The sequence below is a fragment of the Gouania willdenowi genome, chromosome 13 (assembly GCF_900634775.1).
Source record: "Gouania willdenowi chromosome 13, fGouWil2.1, whole genome shotgun sequence".
NCBI classification, from domain to species: Eukaryota; Metazoa; Chordata; class Actinopteri; order Blenniiformes; family Gobiesocidae; genus Gouania; species Gouania willdenowi.
Genome location: NC_041056.1, coordinates 31,522,746 through 31,546,194, shown reverse-complemented (window position 1 = coordinate 31,546,194; position 23,449 = coordinate 31,522,746). Strand labels below are relative to the sequence as shown.

At 37.0% G+C, this 23,449-nt stretch overlaps 1 protein-coding gene across 1 annotated transcript in view; it reads right to left on the bottom strand.

The window, feature by feature from the left end:
* Positions 1–23,449, bottom strand: part of LOC114474868 (calsyntenin-2-like) — a 356,008-nt gene that overhangs the window by 34,561 nt on the left and 297,998 nt on the right. Inside the window, exon 9 of the mRNA XM_028465442.1 lies at positions 3,695–3,857. Within this exon, the coding sequence (XP_028321243.1) occupies positions 3,695–3,857 (163 nt within the window). The remainder of the gene's footprint in view (positions 1–3,694; positions 3,858–23,449) is intronic.

Here is a 23,449-nt window from a genome sequence, read left to right as displayed (position 1 = left end):
ACAACTTGAATTGGTGGTTTTAATAGTTTATGACATTTCAATTCTCTTAATTTCTTTCAGTTATGGTGAAATTCAGCTTTCAGTCTCAACTCTTTACAGAGGGTGGACTTATCCTGACGAACACTTCCATGCATAATGTATTAAAATAAAAAAAAATAATGAAAATGCTGTTATTTGCATTGACCAGCTCACATATGATAGATAAGCAATATTCTAATGAAAGTGAGAGCATGTACATTGTTCCACATTGTTACATGTTTTACAAATTGTTTTCTAATTGTGATGCATGTTTTGAAATAAATGTATTTCAGAAAATCATTGCCTCTTAAATGTTTATTTCTCAAGGAATTTCTAAAAGTTAAAATCAAAATGTATACTTTTTTTAGTATTATTTACAAATAACTCTTATGTAGTTAAAAGAAAAAATCTCTTGGAGAGTTAATATTTAGACTCTAACACTGAGTTACTGTTACTGAGTGTTAAACTATTAACTCCAGACATATTTAATATTTGACACTTTATTAGAGTTAAGGTACCAACTCTCCAAAAAGAGTTAAATTAACACTCTCTGGGGTGGACCCATATAGACACTAAAAGTGTTGAAATCAAATCTGACAGTGTTAATTTGCTGGATTTGCTGTGTGGTCCTTATGTGGCGATGGTCTTTATGTGGTGTTAGCACTCTAAGTATTTCAATAGGTCTTTACTTATACAAACCATTAACTTCTTAAACAGCAACAGATAATGAGTATGAAGAGGCTAGACTCATGTTGTCCTTACTTACACAGTCTCATCATATGCTTACATGGTCTTATCACTTACAGTCACAATATACATAATATGGCTTTATATTTATAAAACATGGTGTAACATTGTTTGCTGTCTAAATATATGTAGATTTATGACTACATTTGTACCCCCATGTAACCAATCTGCACTTTTGATGATGTGTTGACACGTTAGTCAGGAATAGAGCAGTGGGTGTGATTTCAAACTGGAGGAGAGAGAAGATGAAGCTAAAAAAGGTGACACCTTACAATCTTATTGTTACACACAATTAAACACATCTTGCCAGTTCATATAGTATATATAGGCTGACTGTGTGAGAAGTGAACAGCAAGCTCCTCGACTCACAGGCAAGAGAAAAAGGTTGAAGGGGAAGCAAACACTACTTGAAAGACAGAATACATAAAACAAATATGAACAAAGCACATAATGCTTTATTGGAAGGGTTGAGGGAATACTTTGTAATTCTTGTGCCAATGAAATACTTTCTATATGCTTTTGTTGTGCGTCTTTTTTTTGAACAAGCTTAACAATAAATGAGACAAGGAGTTAAAGGAAAGTCATGTTACTTGCCAAACAGATCCTACAGTTAACAGAAGATTTGTATTCTAATTGAACACTTACATTCTGAGCCATTGGTAGCTGCTATGTCCATTTTAAGTGTTTTACACTAGGGCCCGGTAATTTTCAGGCTGTTCATGACAAATGTATTTTTGTTTTTTTACAAGACAAGTAGACTTGGTAACAGGTGTCTACCCTTGGACTCGGCTCAACCAGCATAACAAAACATGTCGACACTATGAAGCATTCACCGCCTGAAGTTCATGTAATTCAAACTATCTGAGAAATGGGAAAACATCTTTAGGATGTAAAAGACAGATCTATTCTCTATATGGTGAGTGAAGAAAGTAAAGAAAGGCACATGGAAGTGAATTTTGTTTTAATCACATTTCATGTGAAAATTGTTGTAGTTTGATTTAGCAGTTTTGTCTACTAAAGTATTTTTAGAATTAAAAAAGACTACACATTATCTACTAATTACCTACAGTATATTGTTCATGGATAGTAACATAACTTTTTCATTTCTTAAAGGGATAGAAGAGGATTTTCCCAAAGTTTAGAAAATAAATGCCATCACCACTCCCAAGAGGGCACGCCTATTAAACGTGTGCGAGAGAGCGTGCGCGAGCCCGGTGCGTGACTTGTGCCAGGGCTAGCATCGTTAATCATAGCTTACATTAGGATAAACTTCTCTGCTAATAACTACTAGGTCGATTATACCACTACGATCCTCTTCCAAGTCCGTTTCCAGTTTGAGATTCGCCTTCTTTTAAACACTTGAAAGTGCGCGTGTACAACAAGCGAAACTTAGCTAGGGATGAGCACATACAACGGCTTTACGTCACAATGATTGACAATTAGGAGGACCAATAGTCTTAATGATCCACCCGGAATTTGAAGCCAAAATAACATCCTCCCCAATACCTTTAAGTAAAAAGTATTTTGTCAAATGATAAATTAATCAATCAAAAGTGTTGTTGATTAATATCACTGTCAGCCACAGAATCTAAAGGTTTTCAAGCTGGTATTTTTCTCACTTGTTCAGACTGACTATGCGTTCAAGTATGGTTTTGGTGATTAATTTGTGGCTAATTGTCTGTTGAATGAACCATATGGTTTGCGTTCCCCAGTGGTTATTTATACAGAAGATAAATAAAAAAGTTCTTCCCTCAATGTTTCTTAAAATTTTCTAAGGTTGAATCATTAAATGAAATGAAATGAAACAGGATATAACCCTGTAGTTTAAAATGTGGCAAACCTGATGAATAATTATTTAATGCTGTTTTTTTAACGACATCCAGAGTTCAACTGTTTTACAGCCGATACCATACGCCTCATGATCATGATCTGCAGTTTAAATTTGTGTCATCACAGAGTAAAAAAATGACATGTGAACATTAAACAGTATTTAAAGCACCATACTATGGCTTTTAAGATAAATGTTGGTGAAGGCCTTGCATTGTAATAGAATAGAAATATGGGTATTAAGCTTATAAACAGATTGCTAAAGATTCTGACAGAAATGTTCTGATCCATTCCAGTCCACATAAGCCGTTCCTAGCCAAACCAATATCTCTTGCTTGCTCTTTGTGAGTTCTCTAAACCCAAACAATAGATGAGCTCCCCTTTGCAGGTAATTTTTAGTCATCATAGTGATCTTGAAAATCCTCTTACTTTCTGAAAGCAATCTGATGCTAATGGCTTACATCAGGAATCCAGTAATACTTTTGCACTTTCCCACAAGGCCTTTAGGGCCAAGGTAAAAAAGAGTTCCTAAACTCCCTTTTCAATTAAAGTCCTTCTAATTATCGGAAAGGCACAGAGCGACTGATGAAAGTGGAGGAAAAAAGAAAATGGAGCTAGCTCTGAGGTCACTGATACAGATGAAAGGCACGTGACCAAGCTGTGTCAGATGAAGCATAGAGCGATATCATTATCTGAGGATAAGCATCACTGAGCTGTCTAAGTTAGGCTATCAAACCCACCGTGATGTGCTGTGTGAAAAAGCTTTTTCTCTTACTTTTGTGCAATTAGTGGCAGCCATCAGTTTAGAGGACAGTTTAATAGCCCCCCTTCATTCAAGCGTATTTATTCGTTTATCGAAGTCAGTCTAAGAGTTCCTCTTTATACAACTGTTCATTCAGGGCCAATGTTGTCCATTTGTTCAGTAGTCACTCTTCTAGTAAAATGCCAGTTAAGTTTTAATTTAAGCTTAAAAAAAAACCCTCAACACTCCAAACTGCTCTATTAATTTCAACTATACTTTTGAATTTTCCCCAGGGTGTTTGAATCCCATTGAGGAGATGTTAAAAAATGCATTAGTCTTCAACAGAACCATCATCATTACCTTGCCAGCAAGCGCCGACTGTGAGCTGCATATCGATCTGTGATGGGTGAATGGGCCAGTCGTCCGTCACCAGGTAGGGGTCATAAGTCACTCCGTCCACATAGAGAGTCACCACGGGAAACTCAACATTGATGACGTAGTAATGCCATTCCTTGTCACATATCTAAAAACAAAAAGAGAAAGTGTGTGAGTGAGAAAAAGAAATGACTCCAATTTAGATTAGGAATACAATAATGAACGCTCGCCTTTTTGGAGGTATTTCATGTCATTGTATTGTCCCAAATTACTGAGAGTTAAATAAGTTCATTAAATTACAAAACATTTTACAATTTATGTAGGTCATGCTAAGAAAAAAAACAGCATAATCTCTTTATTTTTAACAATATTTTGACTGTGATCCACTCTTTGCAACATTTCTAAATGTGTTGTTGAATGTATCGGCTTTTGCAGAAAACCACGTGCATCAGCAATTACTGTGATGTACACTCCCCCAAACATCTGGAGAAAACATCTGGTTTACGCAACAAGGTGAAATAGTCCCAAAATGGTTATTTGGGAAATTGAACTGAAATCCAACCACCTGCCATATTCCTTAAAGTATACAGAAAATGTATGCTTTTTGATGTTATTCTGCTGATGATTATGGATTGTATAAAATACAGTCTTATAAAGCATTATGGAAAGGGAAGGACAAAACAGAAGAACACTGTGTAGAGCATCCGTATGCACCGCTTGGCTTGCCTTAGCCAACCAAGACCAAAGAAAAACAAATATATATAAAAAACAATTAAGAACAAATATATTGTGAGTTTGTACTTTGTTTGTTTTGTTGAACAATAACCAAATATTTGACTGAACAAATGCATGCAAACAGAACTAGCTTGGGAAAACATGACAGTACAATGTTACAGAAAACATTCTGTGTCCAAAAACTCTTTGAAATAGTCAAGGGAAGGCAATCAAGAAATTGGGCAAACCTGGGTGGAGACAGGAGGGAGGAGGGGATCCTACTCATATCCTACTCAGCACACACAGACAAAGGCCCCTATTCTGGTAATATAAAGTGCTGCACACATGGGACACTCAAAGGTTGATTTCTTATTTATTCAAGGTGTTGCACATACAATAACCTGGACATTGCATGTGCAGAACGATGGCCCAGGTTGTGTTTCCTTGATTAACACAAATATTTCTAGCACGTCCCAATTTTTTTTTTATCATGTGTTGATTTGCAAAATGTTCTCCAAATTAATGCCGTTATTACAATTTGGTGTAGTGTGGTCTGTGTGTGCCAAAGCGTGTAATAAAATTGGCTATAAAGCATGTGTTCTACAGAGTAAAATGGAAACTTGGTGTAGTGTCTCAACAAAATAATTTGAAATAACATTTTCTTTAGACTGTGAAGATCAGTTTTCTAATTCCTTAGATGGTGCAGGGAACGTCCTCCGACTAGCATGCTGCGCCGCAGGGCCGGCCCGTGGCATAGGCAGTACAGGCAAATGCTAGGGGCGCCGGCCATCATAGGGGGCGCCCCAAAAAAATAAAAAACTGCTGATATTAGTATACTTAACTTGATAGCATGATTAATAATTAGTTAGTCGAGTTTTAATTAAAATAAAAAAAAAATAGTTTTACTCCCAGAAACAGAAACAGATAAAATACTAGCTTAACAAAAACATTGATTGCATGGCAACAGCCGTCTATTAATTTATTATTGTAGTTTAACGTCATTTTAGGAGAAATATGTATTATCATGTACAAGTAAGGAGTGACGTCACAGTTTGTGTTTTATACAGGATCAGAAATAGCTGGTTGACATATATATATATGTCAAGTATAAATTACTTGACATGATCTATAGATAAGTAAACATATAGACGAATAAATTATTAAGAAAAACGTTAATATTTCTAATTTAGCAGAAACCTTTTTACTTCAAATGAAACTGTATTCTATATGTAAAATTGTGTTTTATTAGTATTCTGTGTCAATCTACTTCATAAATAATGAATAATTTTGATTTAATTTTATCTGCTTAGTGATACATCTTAAATTTGTACAGATTTTTTTTTTCTATTTAGAAATATCTAAATATTTATCAATTTCAAATTACGTCATGCATATCCTATGACTTGGTTTGATTGATAGACTAGCTAGTGGGTTCATATTCTTTGTTTTCCCCTTCAGATTCACCGAGGAAATGTGACGATGTCATTAATGACTTCGCTGGCAGGAAAACCAGGAGAACAAACTTGTAAGGCTGGAAGAATGGATGTGGAGAGATTTGTCTCAAAAATATTCACAAATACATTCTCAATTTTCACGTGTTTTTTAGACTTTCACATGTGTTTTTTAAAATCTACAAATACATCCACAATTTTCGTCGTGTGCGTTATTTTTGAGACAAACGTAACAGCTTTGCTTAGATTCACACACACACAGTGTTCCACAGAGCTCCTGATCCACGTGTGGAAAGCCCCACCCTCCACTAGGGGGCAGTATTGAAGTCTGATGTATATTAATTTCATTTACCGATACAAGCAACAAGAAAATCTAATAAACTCACTGGTATTTACTCTGTCACCAAAATCCCTGTACCCATCCCCTGTTGATCAAACTACAACACTTGGTTTGACTGTGTGAGTGAATCTGAGCAAAGCTGCGTTACGTTTGTCTCACACCGGTCGATCCACAAACGTACTTTACACAATTTACAAGCACAATTGAAGATGATACTTCAAGATAAATACACATACATACATGATAAAACACGTGTAAATTGAGACAAATCTCTCCCCATGGAATGGATGGGTTTTTTTTTTTATTTAGCTTGTGTTGGTTAAAGCTGCTTTATAAAGCACCACCAGAAAATGACACTATATTGATGTGTGTTCATTATTACAATTTCAGTATTGTTATGTTAAATCTGGAAGTTTTGCATCTTTTCACAAAATGTGAATGTCAATAGTGAAACATTTGTCATAAGTATTTAAATGAAAAAGAATGCTTGATGAGCCAACAGACCAATATCTATCTATTATCTGTATCTTGTTTTTGTGCAATGCTTTACTCTAATAATATTAATTATTTATATTTTGAACCTGTTACTGAAATATTTAAACTTACTTTTATTTACGTTTGTGTTTTATGTGTATGTGAAACCCTTTTATCAAAATTAAATAAAATGTCAAAAAAGTATTTTTGCTCATGTTTTCTCCTCATGTAAAGCATGTGTACATATGGTGAAGACCACTATGTAATATCTAAGTGTTAGAAATTATTCTGATAATATAATATAAAAATGATGTAAATATCAATTACTTGGTATAAAAAAACACCATATAAGGGGGCGGCAAAAGAGCGGCTAGGCTGCGCCGTGAAATCTCTACACCACATTTAATTTTTAGAAACACTCCTCCAATAGCCCAGGGAGCAAAATGCTCCTTTCAGCATGCAGGTGCCAAAGGCAAAGTGTAGCACAAAGCTGCCAAAATAGTGTTGAAAGAGAATGAAAACAGCTAAATATCAATAAAGTAAATCAAACAAGACTTTCTGACCAAACTAAAAGAAACCCAGACGGGGTTTGAAATCATGACACTTTGTCAATTAGACATGCAGCACTACTCGCTGCTTCTCCTCAGTGTTCTTAAAATAAACTCTAAAAATGATCTCAAATGAACCGAAAGACAAAATCAAATACCATACAAACCAACCCTCACATTGTGATAACTCCTTAATGAACTCTAACATGCACATTATCAAAGACAACTCTGGCACTTCACAATTCTGGTACTTTCAACTGTTGATTATTAGCAGGACAAGCTTGGGGCTGAAATGACCACTTGGGAATACAAAATGTGAGTTGAATTTTAGAACCTACTCTAATCTAAATTCGACTTGTCAGGTTTTACTTCCTGTTTCCTTTTCTTCAAATGATGTAAAATAAAATCAAATTAGTTTTTATCGGTGTCATCAATTTTACATTGTTGTCAAACATGGTAAGTAATTGTAAAGTTGTGTCATTTGTAAGGATGTAAAGATTAATCGTGAGGCAGTTAAAAATTGATTCAAAGGTCTTACGGTTCACATCGATACTCGATAGAATATGAAATTCAGGACACACCATTGTGTTTTAAATCAGAAGTGTGGAAGCACTTTGGCTTCCCCAAAACAAAATGAAAGAAGTGAGAAAGAAAGAACATGTGAAATGAAAGATAAAAAAAAGGACAGTATTTTTTCTCGAAGAAAAAAAACATGTATATATTTTTCAATCATCATTTGTCTACAGTCTCATTTTGTAAAATAAATCTTGAGAGAATCAGATCGTGAACCCAGTATCGTGAATCAAATTATATCGGGAGTTGAGTGAATCGTTACATCTCTAGTTGTTTGATTACATCATATTCAAATATATTTTATTTATATCATTTAATATCTATTAAAGGTGAATCAAATCAATAAAGTTACAAACAGTAAAACAAGACAAGATGGAGCTCTGTAAAAAAGTAACGTGACATGAAAAGTGCAGAACACAAATGACACCAGGAAGGAATCTTCATTTTGTGGGTGGTTTATTTACAAAGACACCAATGGAGAGAGGTTACATTTTAACATGCTGATTGATGCCTTCATCTCTGTGTGTAAGTATTTGTGTGACATTTCCAGAATAGCACTGAGGCATTCTGCCTCAAGGATAGCATCTCAGAAGTAAAACTTTAAATCAGATCTCCAATGAATAAACTCACTGATCAGCAGGTAGAGAAACAAAAAATGGACAACTTCACTACTTTTGAAAAAAGCCCTTGCACATGGTCTTGAGATCTTTTTGCTTTTGATATAACTTTCTCCTGAAAAACAAACACAATATTTTTCTATGCTCAAGTGTTATCTGTAAAAAACAGATATTTCAGTGACACACATCAACTGTGTGGAGGATATTACCTGTGGTAAGCCACTGTACGTATCTATAGAGGAAAAAAGCCTCCTAAAAAGTGACGGGAAAATAGCTTCTAAAAGCCTCAATGACGCTTAGCCATGACAATGTGTGCTGACACAGACATGCACAGATGCAAAAGGGTGCTATGAAAAATATACTGTATGGAACTATTGAACTCATTATTATCACGTTATTTAAATGTTTTTCTTATCTAACACCGGATTCTTTTTGAGGTTTTTTTCTGTTTTCTTTCTCAAATGACCGTTTTGTGTGCAATAATGTTGAAATTCTACTGTTCACCATATAACACTTTTGTTTTCATTTCTGTGTTTACAAAAAAGTGTGTATAATAGCAACTCACTTCCACAAAGCAGAACCTTTAATTTGTACAGGACAAGGTTAGATAATGTATCAATTCTCAATAGTGAGATAAAAGAACACTGAAACATAAAAAATGTATACAGAGTTCAAGAAAAACTGGTTATGGTTCATATCACTCGGCACTAAGACAGCCTATCTCAAAGTATGCCGATCCCTGATTGCTGTACTTTAAAGCAGCTAAAAGTAGTCAACCAACAATCTACAATCTACCCAGTACTATATGGATTTTCCTCAATTTGATGACATATTTAGTTTTTGTAACAGTTGACAAGCATGTTTGTATCATTTAAAAAAATAAAAAATATTCAGCTTTTATTGTCAAATTCTTGACACATTAATTTTTTAATACAAGACAAGATGTTATTGAGACTAAAGCTAAAGGTTGTTGTTTAAAGCTTATACTCAATTTAAATTAAGTCTGCTTTATAGTGGCAGGCAGAGAATAAACAGCATTTAGTGTAAACAACTTTTTGACATTCATAATGGTCAAACATTGATAAACAGGCTTTGTCATTGCTGAGAGCTCACAGGTTTACACCTTTTTCCTTTGTTTCATAAGTAGATTAAGTTTCATGTTATAATTCAAAACCAATGTGATTCATGGTTTGAGATTTGCATTTCAGTGGGTTTCAAAAATAACTTTCCAATATTTTGTATGTTTAAATACGTAAATGCTTCTGTATGCTAATTTATAAATTTGAAAGTAGAGAGTGAATGGTACTTCTGAGAAAGAATAAAAACCCTCACTGACACACTTGTATATCACCTGTTCCAACCTTTTTGGTAAAAGTACTTGACTGTGCTACTTTTCAGCCTGCTTGACCCTTTCACCTGCCTCGCTGTGTATTTAAATTGCACAAACCCACTCATGCTGTCTATGTGACTTTCCCCTTTCGTCAGATTTATACTCTACCCAGTATGGCTCCTTTTATTGGGTTTGTGCTTCACCTTCCTTCTGTCCTCACATATGATACCACCAGGGACAGCCACTGAATACTTAGCCTGGAGTAACCCCTGTTTGTAATAAAGAGCATTCTGTAGCCTGCTTATTACAACAGTGCTCGTACAGCAGATGGGAGTACTAATCAATCCCATTCATTTTCCTGTTGCTGAGGAGTCGGAATTTAACATCTGGCCTATTGGTGATCATTCTGCACAGCTGCTGAGCACATATGCTGAGTAGAGGCTGATAATTGTTTGGGGGATAATCTGATGAGATTGAGTTTGAATGGCTAGTTAGGATTCTAGGACCTGCAAAAAACATGAGCTAACATACTGTAGTATTACAGTTTTTGTATGAAGTCTATTCATATGCCAAATAATCCCTGGCGAAATGATGACAGTGTATTTAGTGTGTTAAAAATAGTAAATAAAATATACAATGTAGTTAATTATATCACAGATATGATAGAGGTACCAAAAGTTTAAAGCTAAACAATATGATGTAAAGACACAGGTTACTGCTTGTTTACATTGATATGTGATTACATAATCTATCCTGGTCACTGCTGGTCAAACTGCCCTAAGCAGGCCAGATACTATTGTACTGATAACACTTACCAAGGTCTTTCTCAGAGACTCTGTAATTGTTATGCTTAGTGCTATCAGCAACATACAAAAACCCTGAGAGCACAGAACAGCTACTGTACAGATTCATGGAATGCTTTAACCCTTCAACTTGACTCAGTCTCATTTTATCCAAAACCGCCAAAACAGTTGGGGGCTCATCTCGAGATCTAAATACGTCAGATAATGAAGTAAGTGCAGAAGTTTCCTTGTTAACATTTCAGATGGAAATCTGTGCCTTGCCTGTTAAATGATTGACTAGATAAAGAACTCATTAAAATCTTAATTTTTGGTGGGAAAATAGTGGGGAAATTTTTAATTTATTTCCCCCAAAACAAAAGAGACGTGAAACAGTCAAACATGAAGGATCTAAATTTCTGATATGACTTGTCTTGTTGTTGGAACAGTCTGTATTTTTTTTTTTATTCCTATAAATCAAAAGTGTATTTTGGGATTTTCCTTTAAAATCCACACAAAGTGATTACAGCATATGAGGGAGGAGCCTGTGTGGTAAAGGTGCAATGGAGTGCCCACTAAGACAAGGAACTGTAGCGGGGTTAGGCTCTAGTGGGATAGGGTCTCGGTCAGAGCCATTTGGACCGGGTTGGGACTTAAATATCTGTATAGTATAATTGTAACTGTATAATTGTTATGCTCAGCGCTATCAGCAACATACAAAACCCTGAGAGCACAGAACAGCTACAAATTCATGGGACGCTCACACTGAAACCTCTAAATCACAGACCGGTCTGCCCCAAAGCCCTTTTGACCAAATAATCCCTGTGTCTGCATTTGACCTTTAACCCTTCAACTTGACTCCATCTCATTTCATTCAAACTGCCACAACATACATGAGCGTTTCTTACGGACAAGTCAGATATAAAGAGTGCAGTGAAACATGCAATACTTGTTATAAAGCCAACCAAAAAGTTACAAACAAATGCTAAGACATACAAACAAACAAGAAAATAATTTGAAGTTAACTTCTAAGTTAAGGTAAAGTTTAGTGGAGTACTGATGAATTAATTTTCTAATGAAAGAAAAAGCAGAACGTTTGGTATTCCCCAATCCTTCTTCTCTGCTTGATGCAATTTGACAGATGGAAGGAATTAAATAAATTAATATCCCCACAAACAAGGGAGAATAATAACAACCAGAGGACAAACATGAGGATGTGAAAGTAAGGGGGTAGAGGGAGGAGGAAAAACTTCAACAAACCCTCATCATCTCTTGGGGAACTTGACAACAAGTAGAAAGCAAAATTGCTATCTGCCCCGTTCTATCACATTCTATTTCTGTCTATGTAGTTCATGCAGTCTCTCTTTTCTTTCTCTGTCTGCCATTAGAAGTTGACTGTGGAAATTGTTTGCCTGAAGTTCTTTGAAGATTAAAGTTTATACAAGATCTGTCACCAGCTCAACCTTTTCACTTCAAACAAGAGTTAGAGATTTGAGATAGGAAAGGGGAAGGATTAAAGGAGATGATGTTCTCTGCAAACGGGCCAGGAAACAGTGATGGTAGTGGTAAATGGTAAATGGACTTGATTTATATAGCGCTTTATCACCACACTGAGCAGTCTCAAAGCGCTTTACATATCAGCTCATTCACCCAATCACTCTCACATTCACACACCAGTGGGACAGGACTGCTATGCAAGGCGCTAGTCGACCACTGGGAGCAACTTAGGGTTCAGTGTCTTGCCCAAGGACACTTCGACACATAGTCAGGTAGTCAACCTCACATAGTCAACCTCTAGATCAGAAGACGACCCACAACCACCAGAGCCACGGTCGCCCGGTCGTAGTGGAGCAAGAAAGCAGGTTGAAGGTATAAGAAAGACAGAGGAAAGAGGAGAAATAAGGGATCCACAACAGAACTAAAAAATAGGCAAAATAGGAAAGAGAAAATTCTTAAAGCTATACCCATGGTCAAATGGAAAACAGGTCTACGATTCACAAAAAAGTACATCAAATCAAGGAAAAGTTAGAACAATACACAAGATCCATTGAGAAGAAGGCATGTTTAAAAGGTAGAAAAACAGAATAGTAGCGGCTAATGTCTGACAATTAAACTCAAGGTGAAACTAGCTGACAATTACCAAACATACGCACAAGGTATTTTCCTTTAAAAGTAAGATTATACCCTTCAATCTTTCTTCAAGAAATCAATTTACCAATAATTAAAACATCAAAGTGATGATGGAATATCCAATGTAGCACAAAACACTTTACTATTTGTTTACTATTTGTCAAACACACACACAAAGACAGACACGCCTACACTTATACATACATGTTTATACTAAGGCTGGGACTTTAAGCATTAATTGCGATTAATTACTTACAGAAAAATAACAAAAAAGATAACACTGGTATTTCACTGTTTTTGCACTTTAAACAGCTAGAAACAAGAGTTCCCGATATAACCATAATATTGATGCACAGATTATAACACAAGAGCTGGTAGACCCAGGGGAAAAGTCAGTGCAGTGCTTCGTGATAGGTTAATTTGAGTTAAGAATAACACCAGTTAAAAAACAAAAGCCCAGTTTTGTCCAAATTGTGCAAGAAAGGGTTTGCCGATCACCGTGGCTTTCCAGCCTCCACTACCACCTTAATGCTAGACATGTAGCGGCTAGCATGGATAGCTAGCACGGACACTCAGACATTTCTTAGCTCTAATATGATCTGAGCAAGCAATCCACACTCAAGATGACAGGGTTCAGAGCCAAAATGAAAAAGTCCATGACTGACAAATGAACAAACTGGATAAAAATGATAACAGTGAACTGTCGACCCCTCTCAGTGGTAGAGGATGTGGGGCTGCGGTGCTACAGATAGCGTCATGTAACCCAAGTTACCAACTTATGAACTGCTATGTAGAAAGAAAATTTCAAACTTAATTCATCAGCTTCATCAGTTGGTCTGTTTCTTACATGCCAACTGTACTTTATTTAAATTTACAAAAACACATTTGTTTTAGAAAGTTTTCAAAAATGTGGTATGCATGATTGTAGTATACTTGAAGCTGCAGTCTACATCTGTTCTCTCCGCCTTGGATATGCTTCTCTTAGGTTTGCATGCAATTTATCCGATTTGTTATCACTCTCCCTCTGACACCAGTACGTGGGGGAGACCCTTCACAATCACTGGGATCCGTGAGGACGCAAAGCAGTCCGTTTCGCCGAACACGTTTTTGCCTTTAGATCAGGGGTGCCTAACCCTGGTCTTTAAGGGCCTCTATCCAGCATGTTTTAGATGTTTCCCTCTTCCAACACACCTGATTCAAATGATTAACTCATCATAAAGCTCTGCAGAAGCCCGATGAAGATCCTGGACATTTAAACCTGGTGTGTTGGAAGAGGGAAACATCTAAAACATGCTGGATAGGGGCCCTTGAGAACCAGGGTTGGGCACCCCTGCTTTAGACTGTTGCTTCTCCATGTCGGTCTTTCTTTTTCTCTTGCTTTGCCGTGTAACCGCTGTGCCTAATGCCGCAATGGAGACTTCTGCTGGAACGTCCACACTTTAATTACTCTCAGATTGTGATTGCGCATAGACTTATGACGAGCAGCAAGAGCAGCCATTAGTAATGCCTAAAACGGTATATGGAGTGCTCTGTTTGTCGAAAGATCTCTGATTGGCTAAAATCCAGTGTCACGCTCCTGGATTTCTAAACCTCATTTACAGGGCCAGGAGAAGGAGAACAGATTCATTCCATGCAGACTGCTTTCAGTTGCTGTGATTCTTGTGGCCCGGTGCTGATTCTGGTCTACTCAGAGGTTTAAGTTATATGTGTGCATACAGCCAGTGTTAGTGCACATCAGCGTGAATCGATGCCAGACACAACTGTGTATTAGTTGGCTATCTATTTCTCTCCTCCTCCTCAGTAATGTTGAGTTATTGTGTCTGAGCAACTTGTGTGTGTATCCCCTGTCTGTCTCTGTCATGTCTGTCCCTAGCTTTGCATGTGTGTGGCTCCCTATCGCTGTGTGTCCTCAGTATTTGTGTGCTTGAGTTGGTATTCCAGAATGTGCGTTTAGGCAGATGCGTGTATGTAGGTGAGCGGCACGTCAGGATTGTGCGTGCATCTGTTATAGGAGTGTTTCTGTAGGAGGGTAAGAAGACTCTAACACATGTCAGAGTGGGAGGTAATGGGGTTCTATATGGGGATTGGGGAAGTGCTTGTTCTGGGTGTTAGAGCTGTGTGTGCCATGGGGTGGGGGCTGCTTTTGGAGAGGGACTGGGCATGTCTTAACTGCTCCAGAAGCAGAACCTATTATCAAGGCTTTTTTTTTTCCCAGGCAAGACTAATCTCAGCCAAAACCAGAGATTTAGTCACACTTTAACAAGGGATGGCACCTTAAGCCCCAATTCATGAACCAATGGGAGTGCAGTGTGGTTTTTAAGTCAACTTTTTAAAGTCAAACAATTGTTTTTTTTGCCAGGGTCTGGGTGATTTTATTAAGCATAAAGCAGCTTCATCACTGAAATGACAAAACAGGTCATTTGTCATTGCCTTGGGAAAAAAAAATTAAATTAGCAAAATATCAAAGTCATAAAAATGAACTTTAGTGAGAGATTGGATGCAAATTGTCTGCTGTTGCTTGACGTTTCACTCATCAAACATCGTATTGAGATAGTTTAGCTTTACCCTAAGGATAATGTGGTGTTACAATAGTAACACATACTGTATATGCATGCATATTATATATAAATAAAAATGTTTTGCAGCTGCACAAGTCAGTGCCAGTATTTCAAATTTCAACATATGTCGAGAAAAAGAATAATAGTTTTGTGCAGTTCATTTGCTCCCTTATTGACTTGCAAGTATCAAAATGGTTCATTTTGTTGTTGATTTTTTTTTTTTTTTACAATTTAATTTTATTCTTTGCTGAGTTCAAAACAGAGTGCATCATAGAATAAAAGGAGATCCACACCTGCCTTTAACAATATGATTATGCAACATTGTGTACAAGCTAGCTTGTCTCAACCCTTTAATTTCAAGACATGATTGCAGAACTGTTATGTTTATTTTATCATCCTTTTGCACTACTCACCACTGCACTATTATCTTATATTATCTTATTTAGTCTTGTACAATATTAGTCTATAAATTACCCTTTTATATTTGTAGTTGATTGTTATTATTTAATGTTTACTTTGTACAGAGAGAGCACAGTCTACCAAAGTCAAATTCCTTGTGTGTTAAACATACCTGGCCAATAAAGCTGATTCTGATTCTGAAGTATCCAGAGGCAGATTACTACAAAGCTAGAGTATTTTTCAAATATTTTGGATCATTTCTGATCAAAAATACTAATTACAATGAACTAATATCTAATTTTAGACAAAATGACGTTCTGATTGCTATCAGAACTCATTTATTGATTATAGTTACTTATTATTAAAGGTTTTACACCTGGAAAAGAAATAGTGAAGTGAAAGGATTCATAATACTTAGTGTGCAAGCGTTTAGAAAAAGACAAAAAGAGGTTGGAAAAAGCAAGTTAGAGGCAAAAATGGTCAAAAGAGGGAGCCTACAGGGCTTGCTGGAGGAAGGATCCTGAACAAAGATTGATGAGCAATGGAAACAAGGTGACTTTACAGAGGGTAGAAAGGAGGAGGAACCAGTGGGAGGAATGACAATAAAAGCAGCTGGAAAAGTGTGAGTGGGGACATAAAATGAAACGAGTAAACTGAGTGGGGAATTGAATGAACCTGGAATGAAAACAGCATGGTGATAGGAACATAATAAATAATTGTTTTAACAAACAAGGGTCATTCTGACAATGGTCAGCATGACAATTGCAAAAATGTGAGATTATGCAATTTGCCTTGTCATCTATCATTGATCAATACCATATTACTTTCTCTCACCTGAAGCTAAAATGGTTACTGGTATGTTACAGGCCCATCCAAAAGTATTGGAAGAGCAAGGTCAATTTCTTTATTTTTGTTATGTACTGAAGACTTTTGGGTTTCAGATCAAAACATGAATATGAGACAAAAGTTCATAATTCCAGCTTTTATTTTATTGTATTTACATCTAGATGTGTTAAACAATTCAGGACAGAGCACTTTTTGTTTGAACCCACCCACTTTTCAAGTGCGCAAAAGTATTGGAATATGTGACTGATGGTTTGGAGTTGCTCAGGTGTTGCCTCTTAGATTGATTGTCTAAACAATAAATAGTTCTTGTTTTTGGCTTTGGGTTTCACTTGTGAAAACTACATTTGCTGTAAAGCAAACATGAAGACCAGAGAGCTTTGAAGTTGAGAGAAGAGGGAAAATCGATCAGAGTTATTGCACAAACATTGGGCATAGTCAATACAACAATTTGGAATGTCCTGAAAAAGAAAGAAACTACTGAGCAACAGACATCGAACAAGTCGGCCAAGGGTATCAGCAGCAGTTGATGACAGAAACATTGTTGGAGCTGTGAAGAAACACCCAAAAACACCAGTCAGTGACATCACTGCCAACCTCCACAGGGCAGGGGTGAAGGTATCACAATCCACTGTTCAAAGAAGACTTCGAGAGAAGAAATATAGAGGCCATACCACAAGATGCAAACCATTTATTAACAAAAATAATTTTTCAAAGAAGTACAGAGATGAGCCACAAACGTTTTGGAACAAAGTTTTATGGACCGATGAGACCAAAATTAACCTCTACCAAAGTGATTGAAAGGCCAAAGTATGGAGAAAGAAATGATCTGCTTATGATCCAAAACACACAAGCTCATCTATGAAGCATGGTGGCGGTAATGTCATGGCTTGGGCTTGCATGGCTGCTTCTGGAATGGGCTCACTAGTCTTTATTGATGATGTAACTCATGATGGTAGCAGCAGAATTACTTCTGAAGTCTACAAAACCATTTTGTCAGGCAATTTACAGAAAAATGCATCCTAATTGGGAGAAGCTTCATCATGCAACAAGACAAAGACCCAAAACACACTGCCAACAAAACAAAGGACTTCATCAGGGGGAAAAAGTGGAAAGTCAATCACCAGACCTTAACCCAATAAAGCATGCATTTTACCTCCTGAAAAGGAGACTGAAGGGAGAAACCCCCAGAAAAAAAAAAAAAAAAAAAACAAGAACTGAAAAAGGCTGCAGTAAAGGCCTTCAAAAGCATTTTAAATGAAGAATGCAACAGTCTGGTGAAGTCAATGGGTCGCAGGCTTGATGCAGTTATTGCAAGTAAATGTTATGCCACCAAATATTAAATGTTATACACTTTAAGTTAATTTAATAATGTCTGTTCCAATACTTTTGCTCACTTGTGTGGATTCAAACAAAAGATGCTCTGTCCTGAGTTGTTTAACACATCTAGATGTAAATAACATGAAATAAAACCTGGAATTATGAACTTTTATCTGATATTCATGTTTTGATCTGAAACCCAAATGTCTTCACTAGGGATGAGCGAGTACAGCATGATCTGTATCTGTATCTGTTAACCATGTGAATTATCTGTATCTGTATCTGTACTCGGAGTGGGTGGGGCCTAGCCCAAAAGTGGGCAGGATTTAACCCGGAAGTGGGTCTGGTTGTCTTGAAATGGGCGGGGCTTTAACCAGTATGTCATTTTAAGCATGTAATTATTTCTGATTAGAAAACTGTTTACAGGACAGCATCAGCATTGAGCTTCAGATCAATGGTTTTGATCACGATAGCAAACAAACCATTTACAGAACAAGTTTTGCAACAATACCTACAATCCATGCAGTTGCAATTATGAAGTAAAATGTAAATAACAAGAGTTTTCATACTCAACATAACTTTCTTGTTTTTAATTAGATTTTTGGTTCTTTTTTATATATTTTTATTTCCACACCAAGTGTGTGTGTGTGTCTGTGCGTGCGCGCGTGTGTGTAGCTTAAGTAATTTGTAATATTTATACCACTACTACCTTTAATTTTTTATAAAATACAGCAAGAAAGTGTCAGACACTCAGTGAAGACAAAAAAAACTTGTTAGACTCAGCTGATTGGTTAAATAAAGAAAAAGAAAGAAAAAAGTCTCCGACAGGGAGAGTCGCATTCTACCAAGCTCCACGTCTCAACGAACCCACGTTTAACCAGAACTCTTCTGTTTAATAAGTAAGTACAAACCGAAGTAAAAACAAACCTGAAGCTGAAGAAACCCTAAACGTTAACGGAAAAGACCTGCAAACCTGAGTGACTGAGCAGAGACAGAACTGTCAGTGAGTGAGACGAGTAGAGCGGAGCTGAGCTGTGTGTATGTGTGTAGGGGAGGGGCGCTCTGACATAGTCAGCTATCCAATGAGGATTTTCAAGCACAGATATTGACTCGTATTACTCGTATAATACTCGGACTTGGCAAAAGTGCTTTATCCGTACCGGATACTGTATTCTTCAGTATACAACAAAAACAAAGAAATTGACTAATTGCACAGCACACTTTGCAAAGCCAAGGGTTTAAAATACTTTAGGGTACATTGAGTTCAAGTCTGCTTATTTTCATGTTGAATCATCCTCTGCCCTGTGTATGTAATCCTATTTTAACTCTATTCCCTATATCGCCTAAATATTTAATGGTTTGTTAAAAAGTGAAATGAGAATAAGCCAAGAAAGTAACTGGATTTATCTCTAGCATTGCCATTTAAAAGACCTCCTCTTTCTGGGTTATACTATGGGATATAGTGCCTATCAGATACATTGGTCCAATCCCAATGTGAACACTCACTTGAAGTCCATGAGGGCTTAGGGCTGTCTCATTGTCAAATCATGAAGTGCTGGAGGGAACCTTTGCTGACTTTTTCGGCCCTTCTTGCACCCTTTCCGTGGCCATCTTTGCTGACTTTGCGTGAGGAAATTACCCATAGTTCCTTGCATTGTGACGAATGGCAGAAATGAGGGAACCAGCTGGCGGCTACATTAAAAACTACGTGAAACGAGTGAATTAGTAAACAAAAACATTGTAACATAGTGATAATTGGGGCAAATACAATATACTTAAAAGCAAATGGCAAAAAATCAACTTGCTGCAGTTAAGAGTAAAATGAAATCACTTTTTCTGTTGTTGTCCCTCGTACGTGATACAGGAGATTATATTGACAGTTTGTGTGGAGAAATGTCTAAGTATATAATATTTTACAAGAAACCAAGAAGAAAGTGTAAATATGTGTGTATATATATATATACTTTATTTTGCGTAATAGTAGATATGCAATTCTAGATAAATTTTATATAGACTGTAAAGTTGTTGTACTATGCCTTATATGCTAATATGACAAGTGAATGGCCTTGCCATGTGGTTTGTACTTGTATTTATTTCCATTTAATTTTTTTTGTGTATATTTGTTTATTATCTCTTAGTAAGCTCATGCTTTTAGTGGATGTAAATGTTTAATGCTTTATTTATGATTCGACAAAAATGCATTTTGAAAAGTCCAGCTAATTTTGAATCCTGCTCAACTTTTAACAAAACTAAGAATGAGATGGTAAATAACACAAATTGTATCATCAACTGGCTCAGTCATGAAAGCTATAGGGAGGTAAATACATTTCTGCCACTTTTTAATGAATTGACTGACCCCACCCCCTTTTTAATATATTTAAAAAAATAAAAACAGAGACTGAACAGCAAACCCTAAAGTTTATTCAGCTGAGAGCAAAACTTGAACATCTATTTACTGACAGAAATAACTCAGCTTTAAGGTTTTGAGTGAGTAGTCAATTTTCATATTTGACTTGTGAGTTTACAATTCATTGGCCCTGCTAAATACAGAGAGACTGTAAGCACAGTCATAAAGAAGCGTGTGTGAGTGTTCTATAGGCCAAAGTCCCAAAGCTGCAATCGTAGGGAGCGTTATGTATTGCTGTCAACAAAAAAAAGGCTGTCCCATTTCTATTTCTAGTGCTTCAAGCTCTTACAGCCTCACACACTCCATCACTTTCCAGGTGATATCAGGAATGAGGGCTCAAGGCAGGGAATGTATTGGTGTGGACATTGGGATTGGGCCAAAGTGTAGATTTCATTCTTGTCTCCACACAGGTGATACTCATCTCCTGATTGATGCAGTTGCATGAGCAAGTCGACTGGGGGCGCTGTTTCTGAAGGAGAGACTTCACTCGGCAGACAAGTAGAAGTTGATGTTTTTCTCGTTGCCGTAGCCGTATCCTGCCCAGCCAAAATTCCGTGCTCTCTACGTCATCTTAGACGATTCCTGTGTTTTGTCTAATCCGAGAGCGTTTGTGTTCGCAGCGCAAATTAATCGCACTAGACTTTGATTGGAAGTTCTCCTAATCTGGCCAAAAAAATCACTCCAGAATTATCCTGCCTGATCTGAGGCAGACTATCCGAGCATTTTAACCGCTCTAGGAGTCTTCAGTTTTTTCGTGACCATTTTTGTTCCTGGACTCTTGTTTTTGTTTAGTTTTTTTTTTTTTTTTTTTACCCTGGTTGGATTTTAAGTCTATTTAAAATGGACTGGTATTTAAAAAGTGACTTCTACTTCTCTGTGCCTGAGTCTTCCCTCTACTCCAACACCTGACCTCTCTGACGGGATCAAGTGATGTGTTGGAAGTTTTCCATTTTATTTCACTCATTTAAATAATCTATACAGTCAACTCATTAAAGGGCCCATGTTATGCTAAATCAACTTTTCTGTACTTTAAACATCATAAAAGTGCTATTTAGGCTTCATACACATGCCCAAAGTGTTTTTTCATTGATTCCTTCAATTGTTAGAGGGTGATTTTCTCCTTTCTTACTGCAGGGTGAGCCCAAAGACCTCGCTCCAATTTGATGACGCGTTCCCACTTTGATGACGAATTTGACGCGACACTGAGCTGGAGAAGCCGCGCCTCCAGGAAGCTCTCTACTGTGATTTACATGTAAACAGACACGCCCACGAAAGTGAGCATTTCGGTGTCCTTCACGCAGTGCTATGTATGTATTTTCTACAGTTTATGTATGTACTGGTGAACGCCCCACCCCCACGCTCTATCTCGTGTTTTTAAAGCAGCATGAGCCTGGCTACGGAGTGAGTGGGAGGAGGGTGGGCCGTCCTCTGGCTCTACGTCACCGTGCGGGGCGGAGGAAGTCAGTGTCCCGTCTATAGACACGCCAAGTAGGACGCATATCAGCCTGTTTGTGTAGAGTTGCTCTGAAAGTGACTTTTCAGAGGCTAAAACTCTGGAAAACAGCCGAGTTTGGGAAAATAAACCTCAAATACTATGTTTTTGGGGTTCTTAGAACAAATGAACATAGGTGAAAAATAGCATGACATGGGACCTTTAAGGTACAAGAAGGTGCATGTACCATTACACCAAAAAAAGTACAAAAATGTAAGTTTCATGCGTGGTTTAGAGCTCACAGAACTTTGTTTGCATCTAATAGTCCAGCATTGAAATGTCACAAAAACATATTCTCTCATGCTCTTATGATAACTGATTGTGTAAAATGAATCTGTCCTATGGGTTCTCACTAATGCACTTCTTCTTCTTGGCTTAGAAAGCTATAGCTATATCATTTTCTCATTAAAAGTTTTGTTTAAAAGCACCCAAATTGCCATAAATAACCACTGCTAGATGTCAGTATTAAAGCTTCTAAATATTCTGTTATCTTACAGAGCCATACACTTACATGCTGCCTGTTTTTGTTGGGACAAAATTGCCAAGATTATGAACACAAAGCCACTTCTATAGGTCTTTGGTCCTGTTTGATCAAATCAAATGGTTGATCATTTTCCCCCGCATGTGGCTATGTCTAGTCCTAGACTTTTAGCTACTCAAGGAACCTCTTTGTGGAAGGATTATTATAGTTTCTTTAACCAAAAAGCTTTTAGAATCTGTATATTGTAGCTCTGTATTTTTGTTTGTCTCTTTCAAGTACTTTTGGGGGAATCAAAGCATTTCAGAGCACTTATGTAACACAGCCAAAAGTATACTTGCCTTAGTAATATACATCAAACATTTCATACATACACAGTATATTTGGGGTGGTTTTTTAATTACTTCAGTGGCAATCAGCAGACTGAACTTATAACATTGGTATACTAAATGCAAAAAGCAAAGCATGCATCTAATTTTCTCACCGAAATCAATTTTTGAGTATTCATTCACTTCAAAACTGTGAAATCACTATAGTGCAGACTGAAGTGGTGAACACTGAACTTGGTGAAAATGGGGCCTTTGGTTTGCCAGCACGTGAACCCGTATATGGAGTGAATGAAAAGACAATATCCAGAGCCCTAAACCTTCAAACCCTAAGCCCAAGATCCCTCCAGAATTTGTTTTGAAATTTCTGCAAATTCTGTGCAGCCTAATTTTGACCAATCTTGTGACGAATATTGTATCACAACAGCCACTATGACTCTACAAACAGATGCTGTGACAAATTCTATGACCCAACCAAATGGCGGTTACGGTTGATTTGGTGGCACAACGTGGCTAAAGTCTGTAAGTAAACGCAAACTCAGGCTGCCTTGTGTAAGCCACCATCAGCTACATATCTTAAGGGCCATTAGCTTCCCCCATTCCTCATTTTCTTCAGTTCTTTAATTTTTCACTTCACTATCTACAACTTCCCTATCTACAACTTCTGTTTCATTCTCCCTCTCCTTCTGCATGTTCATCAGCTTATCGTACTTGTTTCACCTTATCAACTTGCTCCCTTCAATAGTCAGTGCCTTTCCATCTATGTTCTTCATCATCCTAACTCCTATCGTTGCCTTGCCAACCTACACATCTTTTCTCCTCTCCCATTAGCCATTTTTGATTTTTTCTCTTATAATTATATCAAGAAAAATCCTATGCCTCTGCCTCAGCCTTTTTGCCACCAGGATATAATTGCTTAGTTACACTTGTTGGTCTACTTTCTCTGCCATCCAACTTCCAT